The 26721-nt window shown below is 40.0% G+C and overlaps 2 protein-coding genes across 3 annotated transcripts in view; one reads left to right on the forward strand and one right to left on the reverse strand.

Annotated features, from left to right (window-relative positions):
- CTNNA2 (catenin alpha 2) overlaps window positions 1-26721 on the reverse strand; it is a 530531-nt gene that overhangs the window by 145486 nt on the left and 358324 nt on the right. The gene's annotated exons all lie outside the window — the stretch shown is intronic.
- Window positions 18888-25521, forward strand: LRRTM1 (leucine rich repeat transmembrane neuronal 1). Its single transcript, XM_075092183.1, has one exon. It carries the CDS (start codon window positions 19825-19827, stop codon window positions 21388-21390), a length of 1566 nt encoding a protein of 521 aa, XP_074948284.1. The 5' UTR covers window positions 18888-19824; the 3' UTR covers window positions 21391-25521.

Raw genomic sequence — 26721 nt, forward strand, 5'->3', positions numbered from 1 at the left:
GGTTTGTTAAGCCGCTCTACTGAAAATGCAGTCCCTCAAAATATCTCATATAAAACCTCTCCCATGCCTCGTTCCTTCCATTTCTTTACTTCAGTGGTGCCACAAATTTTTGGACCAACTGACTATTCAGCCTTCAGTCTCTCCTTCTGTACAAAGGCTTATTTTGAAGCGTGGGCTTGAATGTTGTTCAATGACTAACATGACTGAACTCATAAACAGACATGAACATCAATTAAATCTGGGAAGGAAGGAAAAATTGTATGGGAATATTTCACAAGGCTAGGAAAATATTATTTAAAAATTAAAAATTCTATATATTTTTTTTCCAGTGATTTAGAATAGCAATTAGTATTACAGCTATTTGTATCGGTGCAAACGTAACAAAAATAATTGAAACAAAATGTTGAAAACTAAACAAAATAATAGCATCAGTGATCTCTGAAATCATTGTTGCACTTGAGAAACATAATAAGATTCAAGCGTATGGGACTTTCCTGGAAATTTCCCACACATTTTCTTAAGACATCTGTTCAAAGCAGAAATGTAGGGTAAGTTTCTGGAGGGGGAAAAAAAAAAAAAACAAAAACAAAACAAAAAAAAAAAAAACCTGTATCTTTCTTATTTCCCCTATAGGTTACACACTTTAGAGCAATTTCTTTGGGGCATTATATGACCTTTTCCACTTGTATGAGTTTCTCCCAGGCTCTGGGGTGCTCACAGAGAAGCCCTGAATTAGCTCTATGAAGCTTTTCTGTGAGGAACAGAAATGGACTTTTAGCTCGGTTTTCTGTGTCTCCAGACACGGACCCATATTTAACTCATTTGTCTCACTTAAATCAAGTGCTTGTTATAAAGGGACATCCCCCACCACCCACAGGAACCTGATGCTGACTGCACTGTGAACAAATTTCATTTGTATGCTGATACAAGGATAGCATATTGCACTGATCAAAACCACATTAAACACTGCCACATTTACAAACCGAGGCAAAAATTTAATTTAAATGTCATTTAAAATTTCCGCTATTAGATTTCCTCTATTACTACCCTCTTTTTCTTCCTTATTCCAAAGCTACTGGATACCTTTATGTTCACAGATTTTATTTTAAATGCATACCAACTATCCCAAATTATTAGGCATCATAGCAAGGTAGCAGCAAATTGGCATTATACCATTTTCTCCATATGCTAAGCAGGTCAAATTATATCACCCATATGCTATATTCCTCTCTGCTGCGAGTAAACCCAACAAATATAGTCTTTGTATCTCTATAAGAGAACACAGAATTGCTTCAGCAGATCTTGAGGCACCAGCACCCATTCATAAATCAGTGTTATTGGCCACATTTTTTGTCTAAGACTGCAAACACTAGATATGTATATTCATACAACTTTTGTCTCAAAATTAAACTGTTTCTACCAGTCCTATCAAATTCCTGCGACTTTCTCACAATATCAGTACCTGTAAATTTATGGGGTTTCTCCTGCCTTTGTCCAATATTGTATTTCTCCAAATCAATAACTTTCTGCTTTAAATCCTCCTGAATCAATTCTGCCTCTATTTTCTCTCTTCCCTCATTACTCACAATCTCGAACTTACAAATTCGCAGCCCCTACTTTCCTGCCTTTCAAAGCCAGCTGTAATTTCTGACTCTCCATTTATAAGCTGTGCTTTAACCCAGCTCCTCACAAAAAGCCTTGACCAGCTTGGGCTTGTTCTGGCCATACAAACATCTGAGATTCGCAGGAAAGGAGAAAGGGTTACAAGTTTTATCAGTGGTGCCTGCCTTAAAATTGACCATTTACAGGTGTTTTGTCCAGTTCCAGCACCGACATTCCATTTTGGGCAGCAACAGAAGAGTCTCTGGGGTTGCCTGATTTAGGAACAAAAATACAGGACATGGAGAAGGGAGCTTAGAGAAAGTACTGAGGGGGAACATGTAATCCATAAGGGAGGAAGTTCCTGCCCAAAATACATACTCGTCTGCAGGAAAAAATGGTCCTTTTGGAGGCAGCGGTGGCAAAACTTCTCTCAGCCAAGCTTTCCCCATGTATGTGACACAGGCAGGTCCAAGGAAAAAATATACAGTGCAGAGATTTGCTCCACCATCCATGACGGTGAGCGAGTACAAGACACGATGCATCTGAAAATATTCCCCTGCCATCCAGGAACCGGTCTGCCTCCCTTTCCTAGGCCGGTTAAGCAAGACATGGTGCAACACAAGACACACTCTGCATAGGGATCACCTTTGGGATCTGCCTTTGGGATTGCTCCTGCAAATGCTTCTGCACAGATGATGCTTGGGAGCAGAAAAAATACTGCCTCAGACCTGTGTTGCAATTGGCATGTGGCCATCTCCTGCTGCAACCCCCCCAAAACCAAGCAGTACATTGGCTCGTGCCCTACAGGAAGTTGTAGCAGCAAGATTATATGAGAAGAAAATCTAAATTAGGATTAGAGATGATAGATATTACCACACTGGGAAAAAAATCCCCTAAGTATGAAATAAGGGACATGGGATTTGAAGCTGCACTAGGAGAAATTTTGTACTATACAGAGTATTTAAAAATCATAACATGATTCAGCAAAATACTCCTGTAGAGACTTTAAGCCTCCGATGTCAAAAGGATTGAGCAGAATAGCTCTGAGTCCACCTGCTGCCAGCCCTTTGCAGACCCCGTGGTGTAAAAGTATGCCTAGAAGCCAGCATGACTAATCTGGTCTACTGAGGGTGATGAGACGGGGCACGTGAGCTCCTGCGTGTTGGGACAGTCAGCGAAATAGCCTGTACGTGACAGTCAACCTCTTCTGAGAGGCCGGCTACAACAAAACAAAACGTGAGATAAAAACAAAAGAATGAGAAATACAAAAGAATAAACCAGGTCTAGACAAAGCTGCTCTTTTTTCTTTATGTGCCTCATTAAGTTACTACCACCTCGTAGGCACGAAAACCAAATCGCTATGTGGGGATGAGCTGAGAACAACACGTTTTATGCGACAAGCTGCAGAAGAAAAGGGTTGGATGCCCGCGGTGACGGTATATGACTTCTGAGGCACAAATGCTTCAGCACAGGATTCCTGTGTGGCGTTTGTCATGTTAGTTTAGTCTCTGTCTACCTTCTCTATCTATTTCTAAGCAGGAATATTTCACGCAGGTATTTTGAAGATAAACGACATACAGGAGAATACTGGAAGTGCAAAAATACTATTGTACTGGAAGCTACAGAAGTACTTTAGATAGCTAGATGTGTCTAGAGTATTGGACAGGTGTCACATAAATTGAAATAATAATATAATAGATTATTCCACATGAGCCAAAGTTTCATGGAAATGATATTTAGATAACAAAAAATATCAGCTTGTCGTTTATTGCGTGTGTGGGCTTGTAAATAACCATCCCAACAAACTAAAGCAAAACTCTTTCAGTGTATTCCCAGCACAATAATACTACTGAAAAAATATTGGAAGCTTTATTTCAACTCAGCAAACCAAAGCTGTAAAAGAGTCTCCTAGCCAAAAATATTCTGCATCTATGGTGCTCACTGACTAACTGGGATGACATTGAGGTGTTGCAGCTTAAGGCAGGCAATCACGCATTCAACTTAATGGATATAATATATTCCAGGAGTTCGCTGAAAGAGTTAATGCTTTTGGGAGTCCTCAGGGGCTAAGCTGTCCACCTCCATGACTCTTTACACATAATGCAGGTAATCAGTAATTCAAATGTTATGTCGAGCTCATAGAGACAGGATATATGAATGTAGTATGTCTTCTCACAGAAACTTTACAACTAGCAGAGTACCTATTTCCATAGTAGAACATTGAAAATATTTTTTAGACTCTATTTCATATTAAAATAAAAGTTAAGAAAATACATAATTCAGCACAAAGCGATTTGTGCAGTTAAGTGAACGCTTAGCATCACGGAGCTCTGTGGGAACGGCCGTTACACAACTGAAATGGCGAAGATGGGGGCTGCAGCTGTGGAAGCATCCATCTGACCAGAGCAAGGAGGAAGAAAATGCCTTTTTTTTTGTAAGTCCTTGCAGGTTCTCTTATTTATATTACCCAGTTTATTCGTACTCTACAGACTTTCTGGGCAGGCAGAGGAATGAAGCATGTCTTACATTGCTTATGGATGTTACCTAAACTGTCTGTCTTTCTCATTACGTTCCAGGACTGTAAATGCCCAGCTCAGCCCTGGAGAGAGAAGGAGAAAATCTAGTTTGTTCTTCCTGTGCCCTGCCTGTGAGCCTTAGATGGTAATGAAACAAAGTCAGATCACTTCAGCTCAGGCAAAAACTGAGAGAAAAAGAAATCTTGGTGTAGGAGAGTTCTTCTTCCATCATCACTGTTAGATGTGGATAGTTCCTTATGTTACACAGTTTCATTAATATAATATAATTATCCACGCCACATAATGAGTTTGCTACCTAAAAGCAATTCTTTGACTCACTTAGAAATGACACAGAAAGGTCTTTTCTGGGTCCATCAATGTTTCATATTGTCATTAATGACCTAGGTGGTAGAACACGGAATACGCTTATTAAATTTGGAGGTGACACCAAGCTGAGAAGCACTGAACGTACTCTGGAGGGCAGAATAAGAATTCAGAATGATTTTGACAAATTGCACTTTTGTCCTCAAAAGAAAAGAAAAAAGAGAGAGATGCTATCCAACAGGGTCGTGTGCAAGATGTTCACTCAGTCAGGAATAACCAGCTATAAAACACAGAACGAGCCGTAGCTATGTAGAAAATCTGCAGAAAGGGTTCCAGGGGCTTTTGTGAATCACAGACCGAAGAGGAGTCATCGGTGTCACCCAGCTGTGGATAAGGCAAGCACTGTTCGCAGGCAGAAGAACCCAGCTGAGCCAGGGAGACACTGTTCTCCGAACTAGCAAGGTCACAGCTCGAACAACATGGGATGTTTTCGACACCGTGTATCAAGAAAGTGTGGACCATTTAGAATGGATCCAAAAGGGATGAAAAGCAGTTACCAAAGATGAGCAAACAATTCCACCAACAGTAAAAGCTTGGACGCACTGGGCTTGTTAAACTCTCAGAATTTGAGAAGTGAGGCACTGGAATAGATTTACCTGAGAAACCTTCAGTTCTGGAGTTTATAGGAGGAGCCGCTGTGCCAAGAATGACAAAACTAACGTTGCCTTAGAGCAAAAAGATGGACTAGGTGGTTTCTTAAATCCATTACACTTCCATGAACTAAGAAGGTTTATGTCACAATGACTTGCCCAGCCATGACCAACAGAAGGAATCACTAATGTGATTAGCGAGAGGGCTCTGTTGTCGGGGCTGAGACTCAAAGGTTCAAGGGTACTGCAGACACCCTCATCCCATGGTTTTGGTGAGACTCCATTTCAGCTCCAGAGAACGTTTGGAAGATCAGCACATGCGTTCTTAAATTCTGTCTGTTCTCCACAGTCTAAAAAAACAACACTGGTGTCTAATTCATTTTAGATTTAAAGTAAAAAAAAAAATTTAAAAAATTAAGGTAAAAATAAAATAAGCACCTAAAATAAGCGCCACTATTGTATTGGACCACTAGTGTTTAAAGCCAGAATGAAATGGAGAAAATCCATGCAAAAGCTGATGTCTCTTATCTGGACCAAAACTCTGCATTTTTTCCCGAGGGATTAAATGCAACGTAAGAGAAATGGATCACAGGGACACGGTTTAGTGGTGGACTCGGCACTGTTAGGTGCACGGTTGGACTCAATGATTTTAAAGTCTTTTCCAACATAAATGATTCTACAATTCTGTGATTCTATATATTCTGCATCTATAATTTTTTTTTTCTATTTCTTGATATTTTGATCAAGCTGACTGGATTGCAAATTTCATATGAAGATGTTTTTTTCTTCCTACTATGTTAAATGTTCTTTCAGCCTTACAAACTGTCAAGAAAAACGTACCTATACACAGAATTTATTCAATTGCCGTGATGTTGTCTAAAATGGTATTATCTAAAATTTCAACACAGAATAAACATATTGCAAGAAAGTAAATATATATTTTACACTCTGATGTAGTTGCTAAACTGGTCTACTCTGTTTTGTAGTGAAACAGCTGGATAATCTACTTCGGAATGAAAAGTAAGGAGTGTGGTGTATGGTATATAGCAAAAGGAGAAGAATTTTTTTCAATTCCTGCAGTTGTTAGTCTAGAAATAAACCATGGAAATGGTTATAGGGAAAATGTCACTGTATATATAGAAATGAATATTTATATTTAATATTGGGCTACAGGCATGGCAGTTAAAGTGGAATATCCATCATAACATTCACCGTTTGACTCGGATTTTAACGGTACCTCTTAGGTAATGTTGCATTTGAAATCTCTGAACATGGACAGCACTCGGGGAAAATCCAGTCAGCAAGAAAAAAACAAGATGAGAATGTGAATGTGCTTGTGAGCTACCCAAGTTACGCGCTGGACAAGCACGAAGCGAAGCCTAACACCTGGCTGCCTGTTATCCATTACCAATCTCTTTTTAATACCAAACACCTCTGCATTTCAACAGATACTTCAGTCTGTAAAAACACCGAAAAAGACCAGCGCCACTACACCGCCATATTTTGTAAACGTCACGTGATCATTTTAAAAACCAGACCAGTAAAGGGAAAGCTAGCAATTTGTTTTAGGGATCATAAATCCAAAGTATTTCCTAAGTCAATACTTTATCTTACTATCAACATGAGCAGATTTTGCAAACTGGAAAAAAAACCCAGTTGTTTTTACTTACTGAGGAAACCACGTTTCAGAAATACTTGTTCATATGAGTAGGATAGGAACTTTAAGGAAGAACTGTTTTATGATGAGGGTGGTGAAACCCTGGCCCAGGTTGCCCCGAGAGGCGGTCGATGCCCCATCCCTGGGAACACCCAAGGCCAGGCTGGACGGGGCTCTGAGCGACCTGGTCTGGTTGAAGGTGTCCCTGCTCACGGCAGGGGGTTGGGCTGGGTGGGCTCTAAAGGTCCCTCCCAACCCAAACCATTGTATGATTCTCTATGTTTCTATGATTCTATGATACAGTCACAGGAGAAGCAATGCTTCTGAATTACTTATGAGCAAGGACTTGCAGAAGGAAATGGTATTTGCATGCCACCCCTCTCATAAATACGGTGCTTACACCAGGAAAACAAGCTGTTGCGTTTTAATGGCTTTTACCAGCAGGAGCCGCACAGAAGCCAGCTCGATGCTTTGGTTTTGCTCCATATTTTAATCAGAAATAACTGGCAACTATCTTCCCGATGCATGAGACCTTCAGGATACATTTCTAAACTGCATTCTTCACTGATGTGTGTGGCAATTCAATGGATTCTTAGCGGAGAAAAATATATAGTTGTGCAGTTTGGGTGTGGGGGAAGCTCTTCAAATGGATGCTCTGCATTTACTAATCGGGGCACAAGGTCTTTTCAATACTGGAGTAGAATTTTTGATGAAGTGCCTGGTGGCGAATTTGAAATACTAGCCTGGGGGCCCCAACGAGCCATAATTCATTCCAGTAGCTAGAACAAATCTAGCTTCTACATCCATTCCTCTAAAGTCATTATTGACCCAAGGGAAAATGCTAGCCTTAAGCAAGTTTTAATAAAGACTCTGGTGGAGTAGTTTCTGTAGCACTAAATGCGATAATGAGAAACAAGCCACTTAGCTGCAATAGACCCAGGACCTGTATATAACCCGAAAGTCAGTTTTCTGAGGTTCTTGGGATTCTTTCCAGAGATGAAACAAGCATCCAAAAGAGATTTTATTACCTTGCTCACTAATTTGTTACATAAAAATCATTCAGGCTTAAATGGACCAATATTCTGCTTGTCCTATATGAGCATAATTTATTTTAATACTGTTTCTGTGAAGTAAAAATGTCCACAGACTAATCAAGTCTGGGTTGAAAACCAAGGTTTTTACTAAACCAATAGAAGTGTGAACATCTAAATCTGGCCTTAAACATTGCTCGGCTTTAGATGTTTTTGCAGTTTATTTCAAACAATAACCGTTTGTTTTTGACTGTGACCATAAGACCTTGTATCCAGCAGCATCGCTGATGTGCTACAGACTGTGGCAGTTTGAAAGTTTCTTATGCAATTACAGAAAACTCTCTATGGATGAAGCAGGGAAACAACAACAAAACCTGATAAGCTGCATGTATGCTTCTGAAGTTAGATCTGGACTTATTTAAAAAAAACATTTAAAAAAATTTTTAAAAACCCCTCTCCCTCACTCTGCCCCCTTTTAACTGTCGACCAGTAAATAAAACCTTGCTAGACACAGTGGAAATAATCTGAAAATTAAACTACATTCTTGATACAGAGAGATAGAGAAAGGATCCTTTGTGTGACTGTTATGATCATTAGTCTCCATCCCAGGCAGAGCAATCACAATCTTTTGTGCCTGTTGTTGATGTCTGGCATTCATTCACAGAGAGGTGCTTTGTTTTGTGTCTCCAAATTCTACAGACAAGTATTTACGTTGTGAAAGTCAGCGGAGGAAAACCAGGAATAGGCTCCTCTGCGTTGATGCTTTGGTAATACAATTGATGGGATGGAATAAAAGCACAAAGACGATAGGCTGAATATAGCAGCGCTTCGAGCAAGAGGGGGAATCGGAGAGTATCCTCATGTCTACACAACGCAGTAAACCCCCCTCCTACCCTTGCCCTGATCCGAGACAAGCCGCATCCAGGTACATCATTATCAAATTCCCAAAGAAATATCATGTGCAACTTTTTAAAAAGTGTGATCGAGTATTTACTGTGCTTAGCAAAAGTAAATTCTTCAACATTAACACGGGGGAGGTACGGACTCTACGCTTTACAATCAAACCATCAAACTTAAAGCCAGTATGCTGTGTTTGCAGCCAACCCATCCATTCCTTTCACATAAAAAAGAAGTTTGGGGTACTAATCCTTTTTATGAAAACTCCTAAAATATTTTTAAAAGCTATGCAGGAATTAGCGTGTGCTTTATGATCCGGGAGGATTGGTGCTTACGGACCTCTTTGTTTTTTCTTTTTGGTACCGTTTGAGTTCAAATCGGATACTATGTGGGGATTTCAATAAAAGTAAAATTGAATCACGTTTCTGTGAAAGTCTTAGCCATTTATATAGATGAGATGTGGGGGGGTGGGCACAGAAAAGATTTCTAGTTTGAATGGAGATTAAATGTCACGAAGACTGGAGTTGCCATCTACTGGAGTGTGCAAAGAATGACAACTGACATGCAAAAACCCTGAACTGAAAGCATTTGTCACAGTAACACTCTGGGTACATCGAACATTGCTCCATAACTCAAAAAATAAAAAAAAAAAAAAAAAAAGTAAAGTAAATCTCCAAAGACAAGGAATTCTCCCCTCTCAGCTTTTGAGAAGTCGGAAGATGCATGAGGAGGCTGTGTTAAAACAATCTGATTTCCCTACACCTTTTATCCACATTTAGCAAAGGATTATATTTATCACTTCTCATCAGGACCCAGATAATTCCACTTTCCGGCTTCAAAAGCACAAAACAATGTCAGAATCTGAAAAGGAGAGAGTGGTAAATTCTTCAAATATGAGCATCTAATTCCTGCTGCATTTTTAAACCACCACCTTTTAACAAAATATAATATTATGGAATATCTTCAGTTGAAAAAACTGACAAGCGTAACAAAAATCTTAAGAGTTGCTTTTCATCAAAGACAATATTTGCTGTGCAGTTCTAATTATCTGTAATAAGTTCATATGAAAGAGAAAAAGTATTCACTCATGTTTGTAGGGGATCTAAGGTAGAATTTTTACTTCCTACATACAGGTCTTGCAAAAGACCAATTATTTACACAAGCAAATTAATAAAACCCGTGCTTACAACTGGACAGACAGCCAAACCAGACCTCTCCGGGGCAGTTCAGGGGGGAAAAAAAGCAAGAATGTTCTTAAAGTGCTGTGAATTAAATGACACAAAATTAGCAGGAGACACGCTGTTGAGGACAGCTACAGCCTGGAAATTCAGTGTATGTGTAGACACGAGCACAGCATGTCGCACCTCACAAGACCATAACCTAGTTAAAAACTATACACATGCACTGGGATTTTCTGCAAGCAGTTTAATATTTTCTCATATTTAGTGAAGATGTTTATTAGTCTCTTACTAAATGTAGAGTATGAAGTGACTGGACAGAAGTATCTGACACGTGAACTATGTTATTATGACTAATGGAGCTCATCCATAAAGGGTTATTTCTCTGGAAAATGTCAGATTGAATAATTACTGGAATTAATCCCAAAGGGCTTTAGAAAATTTTCTGCCCAGTTTCCAGTCACATTTTTGTCACATTTTTCTTTTGACTAGAGGGCAATCTTTAATTGCAGTTTTAAGTTAAACAAGTACTGTAAGCAATTCATCAAACATTATGAAAAATGATGTATTTCTCTAACAGTCCTTGAAAGTAGCTAATTCACTTTTTACCCTCATCTCTAGGCAATATAGCAAAATCCAATCAATAAATAAACCGGGTTTGTTCTGCCTCTGAAACAAAAAAGCATACTGGTCCTATTTTTCATGCATCAGGTTAGGTATAGAATATCCTAGAAGTGATATATTGGAATATTACTGGCAATATTATTAAGATAAGTAGGGAACAGATGATAGCATTATTTGGTCTCTTGGATTTCTTAAATCTAATCAGTATTTAATGGATACAACGGTGCCAGCAAATCCAGAATGTCAGAGAACACATCTCAAAAGACTCAGAGCTGAATGTGTTTCAGGGAAGTATCCCAAGGTCAGCATTACTTTGCAGTGCTGCAGATGCATCCGACAGGCTCCACGGCCCGGCAGTCTGAGGACCAAGAAAAAGCAGCATGTATCAAAGATTTTTGGGGTTTTTGGGTTTTTTGTTTTTTTTGGAGTTGCTTGGTTTTGTTTGTTTTTTTGTTGTTTGTTTTTTTTTTTTCCAGTAAATGCTTTTATAACTGCTGTCAGGATTATCATCTTTGGGCAGAAGGTAAAGAAGCAAATACCTCCCAATTTCATCCCTCTGGCACTAGGGGAGCTTCTTCCCTCTACATTTTCAATGTCTCCTAACCCTCGTTGCCTGCATGGCCCTCATGGCCATGAAAACAGCTAGAAGTGACTTCTGCTGACCTAGTGTCAGCGCATGGTCCAAGCTCAGCTAGCAAAATGGGCTGCAGAAAGACAACATGACCAAAACTCCGTTGTATAGAATACGTACCTGGGAGCACTGTCATTCACTAATTCTTTTCCAATAATTATTGCCTCGAACACCCAAGCTGTGTTGATTAGTATCATATTCATTAGGACATAGCAAAAGATAGTCCATGCTGGGCATTATGCAGGGACATAGGAAGAGACAATCCCTGAAATTAAGAGCTGGAAACAGAAAAAATAACCCTAGACTAGGAAAAACAAGAGCATAGAACAAGAAAAATAGTTATAATTAAAGAAGCAAAGGGAGGATGAGGACACGTAGTACTGCTTCCTGGATTAACTTTTTTTTAAGCTAGGTATCTTTAATGCCTCTCTGCTCAGACACGACTAGTTCCATCTTTTTAAGTACAGAAGTGATGCCCGTTAGCCATTCCCATTCCCGTTCTGGCCTCTGTTGGCATATTTGGCAATCACTGTCATACCTTGCTTAATCACCTTTTGTCCCCGACCTGCCGATTCCCCAGATGGGCCCCTGTCGAGCAACATACATGGTGATGTCAGCACAGATTCGGGGCTGGAGGATGATGCTGGGGGGGATCTGGGGGCAACTCCTCTGCCCATCACCCACAGGGCTGGGGGGAGAAGGGGAATCACTGGGTACAACGTGCCGTGGGACGTGAAGCCTCAGCCAGCATTTATAGACCATGCCAAAGAGGTGCACAGTTCAGGAGCTTCACACCAATGATTTCCCACTTCTTTAGGATTGCTGTTAGGAACATTACCGATGTAATAAGGAAAAATGGTTAATTTTCCAGAGCCATGCATGCAATATACAGCATCCACTTAAATACATAAACACCTTTTCATAGACAAAAATCTCTGAATAATGGGGAAAGAACCACAATATATCTTGAGCCACAGGCATTTCACAGATACTGACCTTTGATTTTGATTTAGAGGCTCTAACTAATAAAGCTTGGCTCTACACCAAATCTGAAGAAGAAAATCAAGCACTCTCTTGTCAAATTATAATTAATTTGCACTACAAAAAAAGAGCAGAAGTAAGCCAAGTGTTCTTTAAAAATGGTCTCTAGAATTCAAAACACACAGTAAAATGTCCTGTAGCTTGAAAAACAGGCTGATCTTTTCCTGTCTTTTCGAGTTGATTACGCATCTCTCCACTCATTTAAAATATAAATTGAGTCTTAAGAAACAATAAGCTTTTCATTTTACATGAATATTAAAGATTCTAAATTACAGCAGTGGGAGGGGAAATGTGATCCTGAAGCATACCTGAAGAAAACCCTACAGCTTTGTTACTATTTGCCCCCCAAATCTGCTGTTATACCTTTAAAAACATGTATAATGTGAGGGTAATTTAAAATCATAGTATTGTATGTATGTTGAGAATGTGGTTTGCATATGCTTCCTATAGCTTTGCAGGTAAATTCAGGATCTTTAAATATGTTATTAGAGTTGACTATATCTTTCTACAAATTTATTGAGAGTAAAGGAGCAACACAGTGTCTTGATTACATTGTACGCTTCTTCCTTTATAAGACATCAACATTCTTTAGCTCAGACACATAAATACTTTGAAATCAAACCAAACAAGAGTCAGGAAGGCACATTTCAAACACTTCCATTGGATCTCACAAAACTAAATAAACTGTTGAGCAAAGCTGGGTTTCTAAGATTACGCATAAACTATAGACAACCCAGCCCCATCACATGAAACTGTGCAGTGTTGGCTCAGAGTTTTTAAGCTGCTTGAAAGAAGAAAGGTCAGGTTATTGCCTTTTTTAGAAGGCATGACTATCTTTTGTTATGCCTTTAAATATGTCCTTTTGAGACTCCTGACCCGTGATTATTGCTCTTAGACATTACATCAGTTGCATATAATACGTAATGAAGCCATAAATATTTCAGGTAGTCAACAAACCGTCTTCCTTAAGTTTGCCAAAATCACAATGACTTCTATCTGAAATGTGATTCTTCAACCTGGTTTCTGCATTATTACTTCTGTGTATGAGCTAATGATTCAGATTCCCTCTAATCTCCCATAAGATGCAGTACACAAACAACTAGGTTTTCAACAAATTTTATCCTGCGTTTTCCCTTCAGATTACGGATATCATCAGAGCAGAAGGATGGAAACATAAAAATCCCGACTTCTCCGTCTGCCAAAATATACCAAGAAGCACACATAACTGAGAGTAATACAGTCTGCCAAAGCTCCAATTGCCTGTTTGCTATAGGCACCCTGCTGCGGTCCAACATTTATGTCCTTGGCTACATAATCTAGCTCATATTGTTCAGGTCTTCCGTAAATCCAGGAACCAGGTCTAAGAACATTTTCAATTATATTATTTCCAGGTAACATTATCCAAAAGGAAAGTTTCCCTGTAAAACTCCCTTTGGAGTCAATTCCAATGGTACCCTCTGTTATAGAAGAGGATTCAGTAAGTCTTTATCCAATTTCAAAATCCTAGTTTAGCACCGACTTTACCATCAACCTGTATTTCTTGCAATGATGTATCTACAAAGGCCGGCATAAGGTTTGTTATCTTTTCCGATTGTGATTTAAAATACATTTGGAAAGAAGCAAAAGAAACGGATTAAGAACAACTGATTGTCTAATACTGAGAAGAACAGATTTTCTGCTCTGGGAAAATTTTCCAAGAGCAGTTCATCCATTTGTAAAAAGACTTTCCAGGAGGCTGCCAGGAACAGCTTTTAACTTGTTCATCCTAGCTTTTAATAATTGATTTCATAAATTCCTCTCAATTCTACTTTCTGCACCGTGAAAGTCTGAAAAGTGTTTACTGCCACTAAAGTTATGTCGCTGATAAAAAGGGTGAACTGTTTTGCATCAAGAAGGCTATCCCAACGTAAAAGGAATGAGATTTTTCACAGTCCTAACCAACCCTGCTATTCCGTTGCGTTGTAGTGTATTCATAGTCCACCATCATCCAACCTCTCACAGGCCTGATGAATCTGAGCAAATGCACCAAGATCACCCACCCACCCAACCAACACGAGATGCGATGGCATCAATAGCCATCTTGGGTTAGCTACATCCCTGTAAGAACAGAATCCTTCCAGTAAAAACACAAATAAAAGACCACTTAGCATTATAGTTTATTCAAGAATAATCCTTACAGATGAACTATCAACAGTAGAAGAGGGCAAAGCTGATGTATTCAAGTGTATGGATAAGCTGTGGCCCTCTTCGCTCTTAACCTAATGGGAAATCAATTACATTTGATTCGCTGACACCTCCAGAAGTACTTGGGAAGGTCTTGAAACAAACCTTTCTGGAGTGCCTAGCCTAGCATTTCTGAAGGTGGAACTAATTGATTTCCAATTAAATATGACTACCTAAAACCTTTACAACTGCTAATCACTGCACTGGACACATGTTTCCTCTAAGACCTCCCAAGACATTTTTAGAGCTATAAAGTAGCAGGAGGTCATTGAAAGCCAAGGTTTAGATTTCCACTTTCCCTGTAAACCAAGAGTTCCAACAACCCAATAACTTGACTGTAACACACTAGTCTTTGCTTAACCAGGACGCTACATGATCTTCAGCAATGTGCTGATGAATCACAAAAGGATAGTTTTTACTTCTCATTCTTCCATTATACCTGGACATTCGCAAGCAATGACACTGTCTAGAGTTTGACTGCCCATCCAGAAATCCATAGGCAATTTCACAGCTGCTTAAGAGAGTCAGTAACTCCTTAGCTTATTCAAGTAGTCTATCAGTAATGAATGGAGGAGACACTTCATCTCCCCACTGATATATTTTCCTAAAAATTGACGTTTCCCTGCTGCATTGACAATTCTGCACATAGGGCCTTATGGAGCTGTACGTGACTGCGGCTGACGATGAGAATGGAGTGACTGTAAAGGGAGAGAAAACTGTTTATCGCATTGTCAAAAACAATAAGATGATTTTCATAAGAACATCTATTATTTAAAGGTAGTAACAAATCCAATGTGTCTGCTTTGCACTGCAATAATTTAATGGTAGTTATCATTATTACTTTGACATCTTGAATTGCCAGAAGCATTTTACTCAAAAGCTTGGGTAATATAGTGCATTTTCGTATTTACTAAAAGAGACGTGTTACATAGGTGATGGACTTCTTATCAGCTGAAACTCTGAATTCTATATAGAAGGGACAGCCAGCCAAATGCCAGGGATGACCGAGATATGAATACTAGAGCAATAACAGATTTAATTTGCTTTACTTGAAGTCACGCCTTTTTCTTCCCTTTTCTGTTTTTAAATGTTTCCTTTATACAAAACGCCACGGTTCAGTGCACTTGGAAATTAAAGACTAACTTGTAAGATCAAGGTTTGACTCCGTCCATTCATGAAAGGAAATTAAAATCACCACTAAAAGTCCCACTTTTTATTATACTGATAGAAACCACTCAGAAAATACCAGAAGGAAGAAATACACTCAGTATATAATATACGGCTTTGTCTTTTTGTATTTGGTTGGTTAATCCATTAAAACACGTGTAGATGCACAGTTAGACATTAGTGGCCAGATTCTGATCTTAATCTCTCTGTCCCAACCCCTGGATTGCAAACTCAGGCAGTTACACATCTAGGCACAAACAGTAATGCCATGCAATACAAGGAATTAGTGAGCATGAAAGGATTCTGAGGCTGGCTAAATGATACGTGACATTAATCTGAACACAATATTAAAAATGTGTAGACTAAATACCTTGAAAAATGTTTCCCTTTTTCTGCCCGAACAGTTTTGACAATCACTGCAGGGGGTTGCCAGTGAATTACACTTGTCGTGACTCCAAGAAATAGCTCCCCAGCTAAACTTCCTAAAACTTTACTCGTGTCGTTATTCTGTAACCTACTTTACATTGATTTAGTCAATCTCCCTTAAACACAGAAAAAACTTAGTTTGCGTTTCTTAAAATGTTTTATAATAGCACATTTAATAAAGCTAATTTAAATCTGCTAATTTATAGAGATTTGCCCGAGGCTTTGAAACTTCAGAAAATGTGTAAACTTAACAGTTTGGCTGTGATAACAGCTGAGACAGTAGAAATTAGGCCCTTTGCATTACAATCACGTTCAAAGCAGATTCTTAGTTTTATTGAAAAAAAAAAAAAAGTATATTTCAAAAATACAGAAGATAAACCAAATTTATGGAAGATATTTCAGATCTAAGACGTATATTCATCCAAGTTTGTCTTTTCTGATCCACGTGCCACAATTCCTGAATGTGCTCACTACTCCGCCTCAACATCACAGCCCCAAACATATGTAGAGGTCTCTCATTTTAAGGCTACCTGGATTTGTTTTTACAAACAAATTTTGGACAAATAAGAGCAGAGTTTCTCATGCAATAAACCTCTGGCAGAGCTGTGAGATAGTGTGCTTGGGGCATTAATTCTGGGCTCCTAATTCTGGTTGTCAGTCTTCCAGCTGATGTTATATAGGTTTGGTACTGTCTGCTCTAATTTCTACCTCTGGAAACCAAATGATAATAGATTAGGTGCCAGTGTGGGAAGAGGCAGATTTGTTAGCATCCAGGCTGCATCCCAGGTAATAGCAAGAAGCAGCAGTGAAAAAAAGCGTTCAGCTCTTTACAGGGATGTATCAAAGTGTTTCAGCTCTACTAGAGGAATTCTTCTCTTTATACACAGCATTTACATGATAACTAAGTGATCATTATCATCAAGTGATTTGCAGAAAATGTCAGCTTTCCTGGAAGACATAGTTGAAATATTTAGGGCTGGTGTTGGAGATCTTTCCCCAAATCGTACATGGCAGAGGGCAGCGAGACCTACCCCACGAAGACTTACAGGGTTGCTGTCCTTTAAGGGATACAACCTTATCGCTTTGATCCTTTTTTTCAGCATCTGTGAAGTTCAAGTCACCTTTTGAAATTTTTCTTTCTGCTAAAATTGCATCAAAATATTCAGAAATGTAATCCGGAATATAATCTTGGACAAGGTTTTGGAGTTTTTTTAGTCTGTTTTCCTGCTTCAGTGCCCTTTCTCCTGGTTCTGCTATTGCTTTCCCTCCTGCTTTTGTGTACTGAGAAACAGAATTAAGGTGTACTGCAACCAGTGGACGCTTGCATAAACAGCCTGCTTTGAATAAAACACCATGATCTTGGGAGAGGAGGAACACATTCAGCTTTCCTGCCCAAATGCTAAAACATATAAGAGATTCATGTATTATTAAACCATCTCATTTTAGCTTTGAGACCACTGAAATGCAAAGGCTGCAAATAGAAGAAAAATGTGAATAAACTTAATTGGCAGCATAAAACCACATTCATTCCCAGGTTCGGAAACCACAGACAAAGTGGTTTATATTTGTAATTTATTTAAGACTTTTTTTTGGCAAATACATTTGTAATGACTCTCCCTCACGCATTTTTATGCACGAGAGCTTAAGTTTTCCAGGACTTCTGTAAAACAACTTCTACTGCATCAAATTACTGCATTCCTTGATCTCTACCAGCACACACGCAGCAGCCAGCCACACTCGGACACAACCAGCAGCGCTAGGATTTCGCAGCTCTCCGGCAGACACTTCAAGAAGAAGATTTATTTTTTTTTTTAAATTAATACGGTTGTGAAAAAGCAAGAAAATGTAACGGTTGTGCCCTGCCTCCAGCATTTCACAACCGATGTTGGTTTAAAATTAGCACGATCTTCTGCAATACTTGTATTTCCGTGTGAAACTTCTTCATAGAGAATTCAGGCAGAATCGTGAGCTGTCAGCTCTGATCGCATTCACCAGCACACAGGCTTTAGACTCTATTTCATAATAGGAAAAGATGGCCAGCGTTTTCCTGACAGAAGTATCGTGTATTTTCCAGTCAGTAAAAATTACAGAGAGAGCTCATTGTCGGTGCAGTTCCCATAGATAATGAGGACTGCAAATTATCAGGCAAGCATTTTTTTTGGTACATGGAACAAAACCCAGCACAATCTGCAGAACTTATTAACTAATCGGGTTTTAAACCCCTTCTCTGCATGCTGCTGACACGGTCAGAGTAACCTGTACGTTGATCTTATTCCAAAAGCACATTAATCTTTATGCTGCAAGAATTACAGTCGTATGTGCCGTAGCGTACAGTGCAAAAAAAAAACACAAAAAAACCCAAGCCTTTAGGAAAGGCATGTGCTGAACACACACAAAATATGCAGGATGGAAAAACACCAAATGTAATTAAAGCTTATATGAACCCAGACATTCCTATTTGCAGAGCTCTGGCTGCATTTCTATGAGAAAGAATGCACAGAATTTCAAATCATGCTCTATTTAGACAATGTCAGAATAAAACCACATTCCCGCCCCCCCCCCCCCCCCCAACTCCCCCACCCCAAGACTCCAAAAGGCAAATCTCATCATCAGAATTAGAGAGAAAAAGCAATCCAACGATACTGGTTTACATATTCCTTCCCAAACCAAGAAATCAAGTATCTCCCTCTTCCGGCTAATAGCTTATAAATTCAGACTTTAAACAAAAGCAAGGAAAAAAAAAAAGGATCCTAATTCTCAAGCTTCCTACTTAGCACTGCCTCGCTGTTGATGATTTGTGCGGCTGTGTGTGCGTGCCTGTTTGAGAAATGGCGAGATAGGCTTAAAGTATTTTCCATTTCATCAAAGAGCATATATTACTTTCCTGGTTCGCTCAAATGTTGGTTTTATGCCCACCCCTTTTCAATCTGCCCATGTCTGAGATGCACAGTGCAGGCGTACAATCATGAGCAGCTTACGACACTCAGTGAACACTAGGTGCCTCTGCATGCTCTAGCAACATACTGCTCAGCTGAAGGGAAGGGATTCTTGCTGTCTCTCTCTGCTCTAAGCATCACCTAACAAGCAAAGCGAACAAAGAATGGGAAATAAAGCTACCCTTAGCCGGTCAGTGAATGAATGGTAATCTCTCTATGGAGTAAAGGTTGTGCCGGTCAATGGTCGTTGCAAATGATGGACATTAAACAGATTGACAAATCCTGTGGAGTCGTTAGTAAAGAGTTTGGAGTTTTTTTCACGCCACAGTGTTAACTGCAAAGGACAGAGGGAGAAGGAGAAGATCAAGCTCATGTACATAGTTCTGAAACTTGCAGGTCCTAGGAGTCAGCTAAAAAGCTAGCTGGACAAGCCTTTCGCTCTTTGAGCAGAAGCGAAGTGAGACATTGTGAGCTTGCCAGCCTTGCACAAAATTGAAAGGGACTGAATTTGTAGCACAGAGGGGTCTTTTTTAGCTCTGCATATAATTAGTCCAAACACAAAGGAAGCAACTGAATGGAGGTTGTCACTCTCTGGAAAAGGGTGGGTAAGACACTTTTTAATTAAATTCTTTCATGAAGAAAGATTTTTTTTTTCTTTGCTGCAGCATTTAACATGAACAAAATCACTATCATTTTACCTTTGAATGTCTGTGAACTTTAATGCTGCACAGCTCCTGCATGCTGTAAAGTGAAATATTTGCCTCTGTGTTTGTTCCGTTTGCTGTTTTGCTTTGGTTTTCTGGCTTTGTTTTGGTTTTTTGTTTTTTTTTTCCTTTTTTTTTTTTCTTTAAATAAAATATGATGTAGAATTTGAAAAGATTCAATGGACATTCTCAAGCATATTTGGAAATATTCTTGCTAATGGATTTCCTTCTTATTGGTCTCTGTTTAAACTGGCTGCTGAGGAAGCCCCCGGGGTTGATATTGTGTACGCTGGGTATCTTTTCTAAAATGCTTCCAGCCGTGAATAGTGGGTGTCCACAGCTATGTCGGTGTGAGGGCAGGCTTTTGTACTGTGAATCACTGAATCTTACAGAGATGCCTCGCAACCTGTCGGGCATGATGGGCTTGTCTCTGCGGTACAACAGCCTTTCAGAGCTGCATGATGGACAGTTCACAGGGTTAATGCAGCTCACGTGGCTCTATCTGGATCACAATCACATTTGCTCAGTGGAGGGGAATGCCTTTCAAAAATTGCGGCGAGTTAAAGAGCTCACCCTGAGTTCCAACAAAATAACCCAACTGCCCAACACCACTTTCCGACCCATGCCAAACTTGCGCAGTGTGGATTTATCATACAACAACCTACAGTCTTTGGAGCCTGACCTGTTTCACGGGCTGAGAAAACTGACAACTTTGCACATGCGGTCGAACGCCATCAAGTTCGTGCCAGTGAGAATTTTTCAGGACTGTCGCAGCCTGAAGTTTCTAGACATAGGATACAATCAGTTAAAGAGCCTGGCTCGAAACTCTTTTGCAGGCTTGTTCAAACTCACTGAGCTGCACCTCGAGCACAATGACTTGGTGAAGGTGAATTTAGCCCATTTTCCCAGGCTCATCTCCCTGCACTCCCTCTGCTTGCGAAGGAATAAAGTTACCATCGTAGTAAACACTTTGGACTGGATATGGCAACTTGAAAAAATGGATCTCTCCGGCAACGAAATCGAATACATCGAACCTCACGTTTTCGAAAGCGTACCTCACCTCAAATCCCTGCAGCTGGACTCCAACCGGCTGACCTACATCGACTCCCGAGTCCTCGACTCCTGGAAGTCCCTCACTAGCATCAGCCTTTCTGCAAACGCCTGGGATTGCAGCCGTAACGTTTGCGCCCTGGCCTCCTGGCTGAGCAACTTCAAGGGTCGCTACGACAGCAATCTGCTCTGTGCCACCCCCGAGTACGCACAGGGCGAGGATGTTTTGGACGCGGTGTACGCTTTTCACTTGTGTGAAGACGCGGCAGACCCAACGAGTGTTAACACCCTCTCCCCGGTAACGAACAGCAGCGACCAACCGTTCAGCTACGGCTCTGCCACCGCCACGTACGACGTGCAGGACAGCGAAGGGGACCCAACGACATACGCCATCACCGTGACCATGCCCGGCGAGAACTCGGAGAACGCCGTCCAGATTCACAAGGTGGTGACGGGGACCATGGCACTGATTTTTTCCTTCCTCATCGTGGTTTTAGTGTTGTACGTCTCCTGGAAGTGCTTTCCAGCCAGCTTAAGACAACTAAGACAGTGCTTTGTAACACAGCGCAGAAAGCAGAAGCAAAAACAGACCATGCATCAAATGGCTGCCATGTCAGCCCAGGAGTATTACGTTGATTACAAACCCAACCACATTGAGGGAGCCCTGGTGATCATTAATGAGTACGGATCTTGTTCCTGTCACCAGCAGCCAGCGAGGGAATGCGAGGTGTGATTTTCCTTGGGGGATTTAAACAGTGTGCAACCAAATAACAGCGTGCAGGCAGACAGTGGCACAGGGGGGGTTGCTGTGCTTTGCTGGTGATTTCTGACGTGCTCCTCTGCCGAAATTGTTACGAGGGGCTGCCTAAGAGACTTGATATTTTAGCTTTATCGTGTCTTAAGAAATCTTCAGGACAGTCAATCTTAAGATTTCATATGCTAATACTCCCTTTGAAGATCTGTCAATATTCAGGAATCTGAGAGTGTAAAAAGGTACCAATTATTGATCTTTTGTAAACTAAGAAAACTGTTTAAAATAAAAAAAATAGCATTTACAGTTTTTACAGACTGGTGTACATTACATGAATTGTTCCCTGTATACAAAATGCAACAGTTTAACCTCTTTTTCTCTTCATACTGAGTGTTGAAATGAAAGTCTAGGAGCAAAGAAGCCACGTAAAATTGCAAGCTTAAAATTAACCAGATGGCTTCACACTGTAATTAGTACACATTCACTTACATCATGTTACTGAAGCTATGGAGCATGACACTGGAATTATATTTTTGTTAATGTGCTACCTGTAACTGGATGTCAGTACAACAAGGAGCCAGTGAACCTCAGAAAGGCTAAAGTTTTGACTGTGGGACAGGATTTCTGAGGATTTTTAAGTACAGCTCACTTGTTAGTTCCTGTAAGATCCATAAACCACTGCATTGTAACCCCTGAAAGTATTTTTGTATCAGATCTGACCATACTGCAAAGTCTCACTAAAGAGAAAAAAACAACAAGCAACAAAGCCCAAACAACTGATACACTGCCAAAAGAGTGCCCGTCATCATCTTCTTTAAAGCCAAAAAGAGAAAAGAAAAAAAATCTAAATTTAAGGGCTTTTACTAGCGCTTCCCACTTTTAGGCTTGTTTTGAGATAAGCTACAAGCAAAGAAACCCTTGCTTTGTGCACTGTGGTGCCATGGTGAATGGAGAAGAGCAAAAGCTATTCGGTTCTCAGTGGTGAAAGCTGTGTGTGTTTCAGGAGTAAAACCTCGGCTGTAACACTGTCAGAGTAAGAGAGTTGTTAGAGCACACTTCTGGGTCCTGTACTAAACTGCTAGCAAAGCCTGTCTCGTGTCCCTCACCTTCACCACCAGCCTTCACTAACAAAAAAACCCGCTAAAATCTCTGCAGAGGCTGAAAGTATACGAACCCTCCTTACTAATGACTGATAAATGGAACTGATGGATATAAGCAGTGATTTAAAAATGTAGAATCACACAGCTGTTCTATTTGACTGCCCTTAAATAAAGGCTTCCTTTCCTTGTATTTTGGATTTTTCATTCCAGTATGTGAACAACCCACTGAATGATCTTTTCAACAACTCCTCTCATACTAATGAAGATGAGGTAGTTTTATAACACCAGGCAGAGCATCTTGAAATTGTCTTCATACAGCGTTACATGCTACTGAAATGTTACGGATAATGATTGGGTAACATTTCAATGCTCTGTACATATTCCTCTCTCCTTAGGTTACCACCAATAGAGGAAAAATTCAGAAATCTAACGTATGTTTTAGTTTAATGCAGGCTTTTTCTATTTTATAGCATCAAAGTGCCACCTACCCTTAAAAGGCTACAGCAGACTTACAAAGCACAGAATAAACCAATTCTTTTCCTGCACAGCAGGTTTTAGCCATTAATTTTAAACAGAAAGAGTGAATTTTACTTTTTTTTTTCTGACTGATATTATTTTTAAGGAGTCAGAACTTATTTTCCTCTATATTTGGTACATCTCAACCTGTTTAATATTAAATATGATGATAGCCTCCTAACCAAAATTTGTATTTAGTGAGACTATAATGTAATCTGTGAAAGCAGTGAGAGTAGGTATTGGGAGAGGACTTTTTTCATAAGAAATGTAATGACAAGCAAGTGCTTTTGCATTAAAGTGACTGAAAACTCACCCAGAGCTTTGAAACAGGCTGGCACTGTTAAAACTAGGCTTTTCTCTCTTTAAACAAATGCACGTTTCTGTTTCTATGCCTCAAACTCACAAGGGCCTGATCCACCCTGAAACTCCCAAGTGACCTGAGGGGTTGAGAGTCCATGTATGAACCCAGCAGGGAGGGCAGAGAGTAGGTAAGGACCCCCTGGTCTCTTTGGGTGCCTGATGGTATTTTAAGAGAGAATACTTTACACCATGCTAACTGAGGGCCAGACTACCTGTATTTTCTCCATTAAACCCTTCTCTGAAATCAAATCAATAGGGAATTTAACTGTGAAAAATTGTCTCTCTAACTTTGGGCTATGTTATATGTTCCTCAAATCAACATGCAGCACTGCAGCCAGAAGGACTGGTTACAGCTAGTTGTGAGGAAGGTTCCAAAAGCAACCAAGATTGTTAAACTATTGTCTGCGTATGGTAAAAAGAAATAGATGAATTAGCTTTATTAGTCACCCCCTGTTGCTATAAGGAAACGTATTAGTTCAGTCATGGTTTTGCCCCTGTAAATCTGATGCAAGACTGATACTGACAAACGATCATCCCGTGGTTGTATTTCTATGTATTTTTAGCATATTTGTGGGTTGTATTTTAAACACACTAGTGATTGCACCCCTCTGGAATTATTCCTGCTGTTTATTGGTGTTAGCAACCTCAAGCTACGTTTGCAAAGACATGAGCAATTCCGCCTTTGGAATTTATTCACCTCTGTGCTTCATGCATCTTGCATTGACGGCTCAAGTAAACTGAAGAGAACATTTTCCTTTAAAGGTGCAGTGATTTCCTAAGTGAGAGCTGATTTCAGTATTGCCTGTTGCCATTTCTCCTGAAGAGAGGTAATGACCACCAGTGACTCGCCACCCTTAGCAGGATGATGGATGGATCCTCCATATAGAGCACAGCACTTATTAAACTTCAGAAAATGATATATTTCAAAATCTTAATGCAGAAATCTTTTCTAAGGGTAATATCTTCTAAAGACAACCTCCTAATTACCTCCAGAGGAGATGTGGAGATCTGGATACCCTGTGAACACCTACTGTTGGAGAGAGGGCTGTCACTGCTGTTACGTGGCATGAAGGTACTCCACAGGGTGCCCACATCTAGTCTGAAAGTTTACATCAAAAATATATGGATTGTAAAGAAATAAAGGAGCAAGTATTTAATTTCAATCCAGCCTTTGCAAAGCCAGTTATTCATCCTGCTCCAGGCTGCTTGCATTGGTACATACGAGAGTTATTATATTTGTACTGCATTTACAGCAACTGCAGGGACAAATTTTCCCTTTCTTCCAAATTTCACGTTCACCAACTGTCCAGAGATATGTCATTCCCTCTCTTTTGATGGCCTTATTCTGGCTAATGAAATGGCTCAAAAAAAGAAGAAAAAAAAAAAAAGGAAGAAGAAAAAAAAATGCTTTGGGAGTTAGTTGTGGCAGTTTGCTGCTCAGGGGATGCTTGGGGAATACTGAAGGAATAAAAATATTCTAAATATTCCCCTTTTAACGTTCCACTTAATAAGACTAATCTCCCTTTTACAATTAGGTAATTAACATTATTTTCTTTTTATTTAAGTGTCTTCTAGCATACGAGGCAGGGTGAAAGGCAAGCAAAAGAACTACCTTTTCTGAGGATGGTTAACACTACCAGTGTTACAGACCTCTAATATGCAATCTCTTGCTGCTAACATCAATACACACTCACAGTGCACCCAGTGATGAAGGAACTGTTGCTGTGTATGCTTTGAATGTATATAAGGGATGATTTATTTTCCTTTCTGTCTTTTTCCTTCCTTTCTGTACTACTTTAAAAAAAAAAAGTGATATGAAACCACAGAATCAATGCTAATGTACCACATTCTGTTTCTGGCCTGAATATATAAAATACAAAGAAAATCTGTGTTAAAGATGCAAATTCCCTCCTTTACCACGCTGTCTGAGTGCTGCAGGGGGTTAGACCGAGGGGGTGATCTGTTCCTCCATGTTGCACAGCAATAGCTCGATGCTCTGTACCAGTCTGAAGATGCAGCCCCACGCCTGGTTCATAGCTGCCTTGCATACGTGTACCAGAGAAAGATCATTAATGATACCTAAGGTTATTTTTGTATGCTTTAATATATTCTGTATGTTTTTATGGCTAAGGCATTGAGGGACACTTGAAATGAGTCTATCTGATCATTTGTCTTTGGTTCTGATAAAAAGCCCCTCCTTTGCTTTTGAGATGGACTAAATTTGTTTCTTGTATGTGTCTCATTCTGCATTAATAGCAAAAGAACGCTCTGAATACCCCTCCCCTTCCCCCCAGCTTCTCCAATGGTATTCAGAATGGCAAATCAGCAGAAGTATTTAAATAGGAAGCTTATTTCTAGTGCTATAATAATAATAACAGTAATAACAATAAGAGAAATGAAGAAGAGACAAAAGATGAGAGAAAAGGCTGGAGTGACGACAACTAAATCAGGTTGTTGCTGGCTCCCTTTGCCTTTGCTTTTTTCAAGGTGGGAAATCTAAAGGACTAGCGCAGATGGAAAACCAAGACTGAAGGTGGGTAGAGAAAGCAGTTTTAAGAACTGAGCAAGCAGGGATGAAACAGCCTCTGGCAAGGAGGGTACAACACTAAATAGCTCCATTGAGCAAGAAAGAGAAGTGGAAAGGGTGAAGGGACAGGACGAAAGGGAGGACAAGAACCGGTGAGAAGGCGAGGAGACCACTGTGCGCGCAGGGAAAATGGGATTTTTCAGTGCCTTCACGTCCCACGTTAAGACCGTGGCAAGGACAACAGCAGAGATTTAAGAAAGATACCCAGCATCTCTCTCTGCCTCTCTCTTTCTCCCTGTCTTTTCAAACTCTCAGTCACACACACACACTCTCACAGAAGCGCAGACGGACAGGCTTGCCCAAACACTCACGCACGCCACCCCAGCGTTTCCTCTGCCACCTCCCTGTTCCCGGGGAGCACAATGTCCCCCTCATCCATCATTTTGTTTGCTGAACTCCAGCACTGTGCCTCTTCCACTAATGCTTTTTGGCCGGACTTCTTAGCTACCCTTGTCACAGTTCACCACAGACTTTCTAGAAAATCAGACTTTTATACCCAAAATATCTATTTTTTCCCCCATCCCTTAATAAACCCTCATCTAGAGAGATGGGTGATCTTGAGCGATAGCAGAGTCTCCTGCTAATTATATCCACACTCATTCTCCCTCATATTCAGCTTTCGTATTCACAGCTATTATGACAAACTAATCTGAGATATTTTTGCTGTGTTCACTTCATCATCATGCACCAAGGTTATACTTTTCCTCGACCTGCTCAATCCAGTCTAATATTAACAAATTGAGCATTTAT

Source organism: Phalacrocorax aristotelis, chromosome 4 (assembly GCF_949628215.1).
Source record: "Phalacrocorax aristotelis chromosome 4, bGulAri2.1, whole genome shotgun sequence".
Taxonomy (NCBI): domain Eukaryota; kingdom Metazoa; phylum Chordata; class Aves; order Suliformes; family Phalacrocoracidae; genus Phalacrocorax; species Phalacrocorax aristotelis.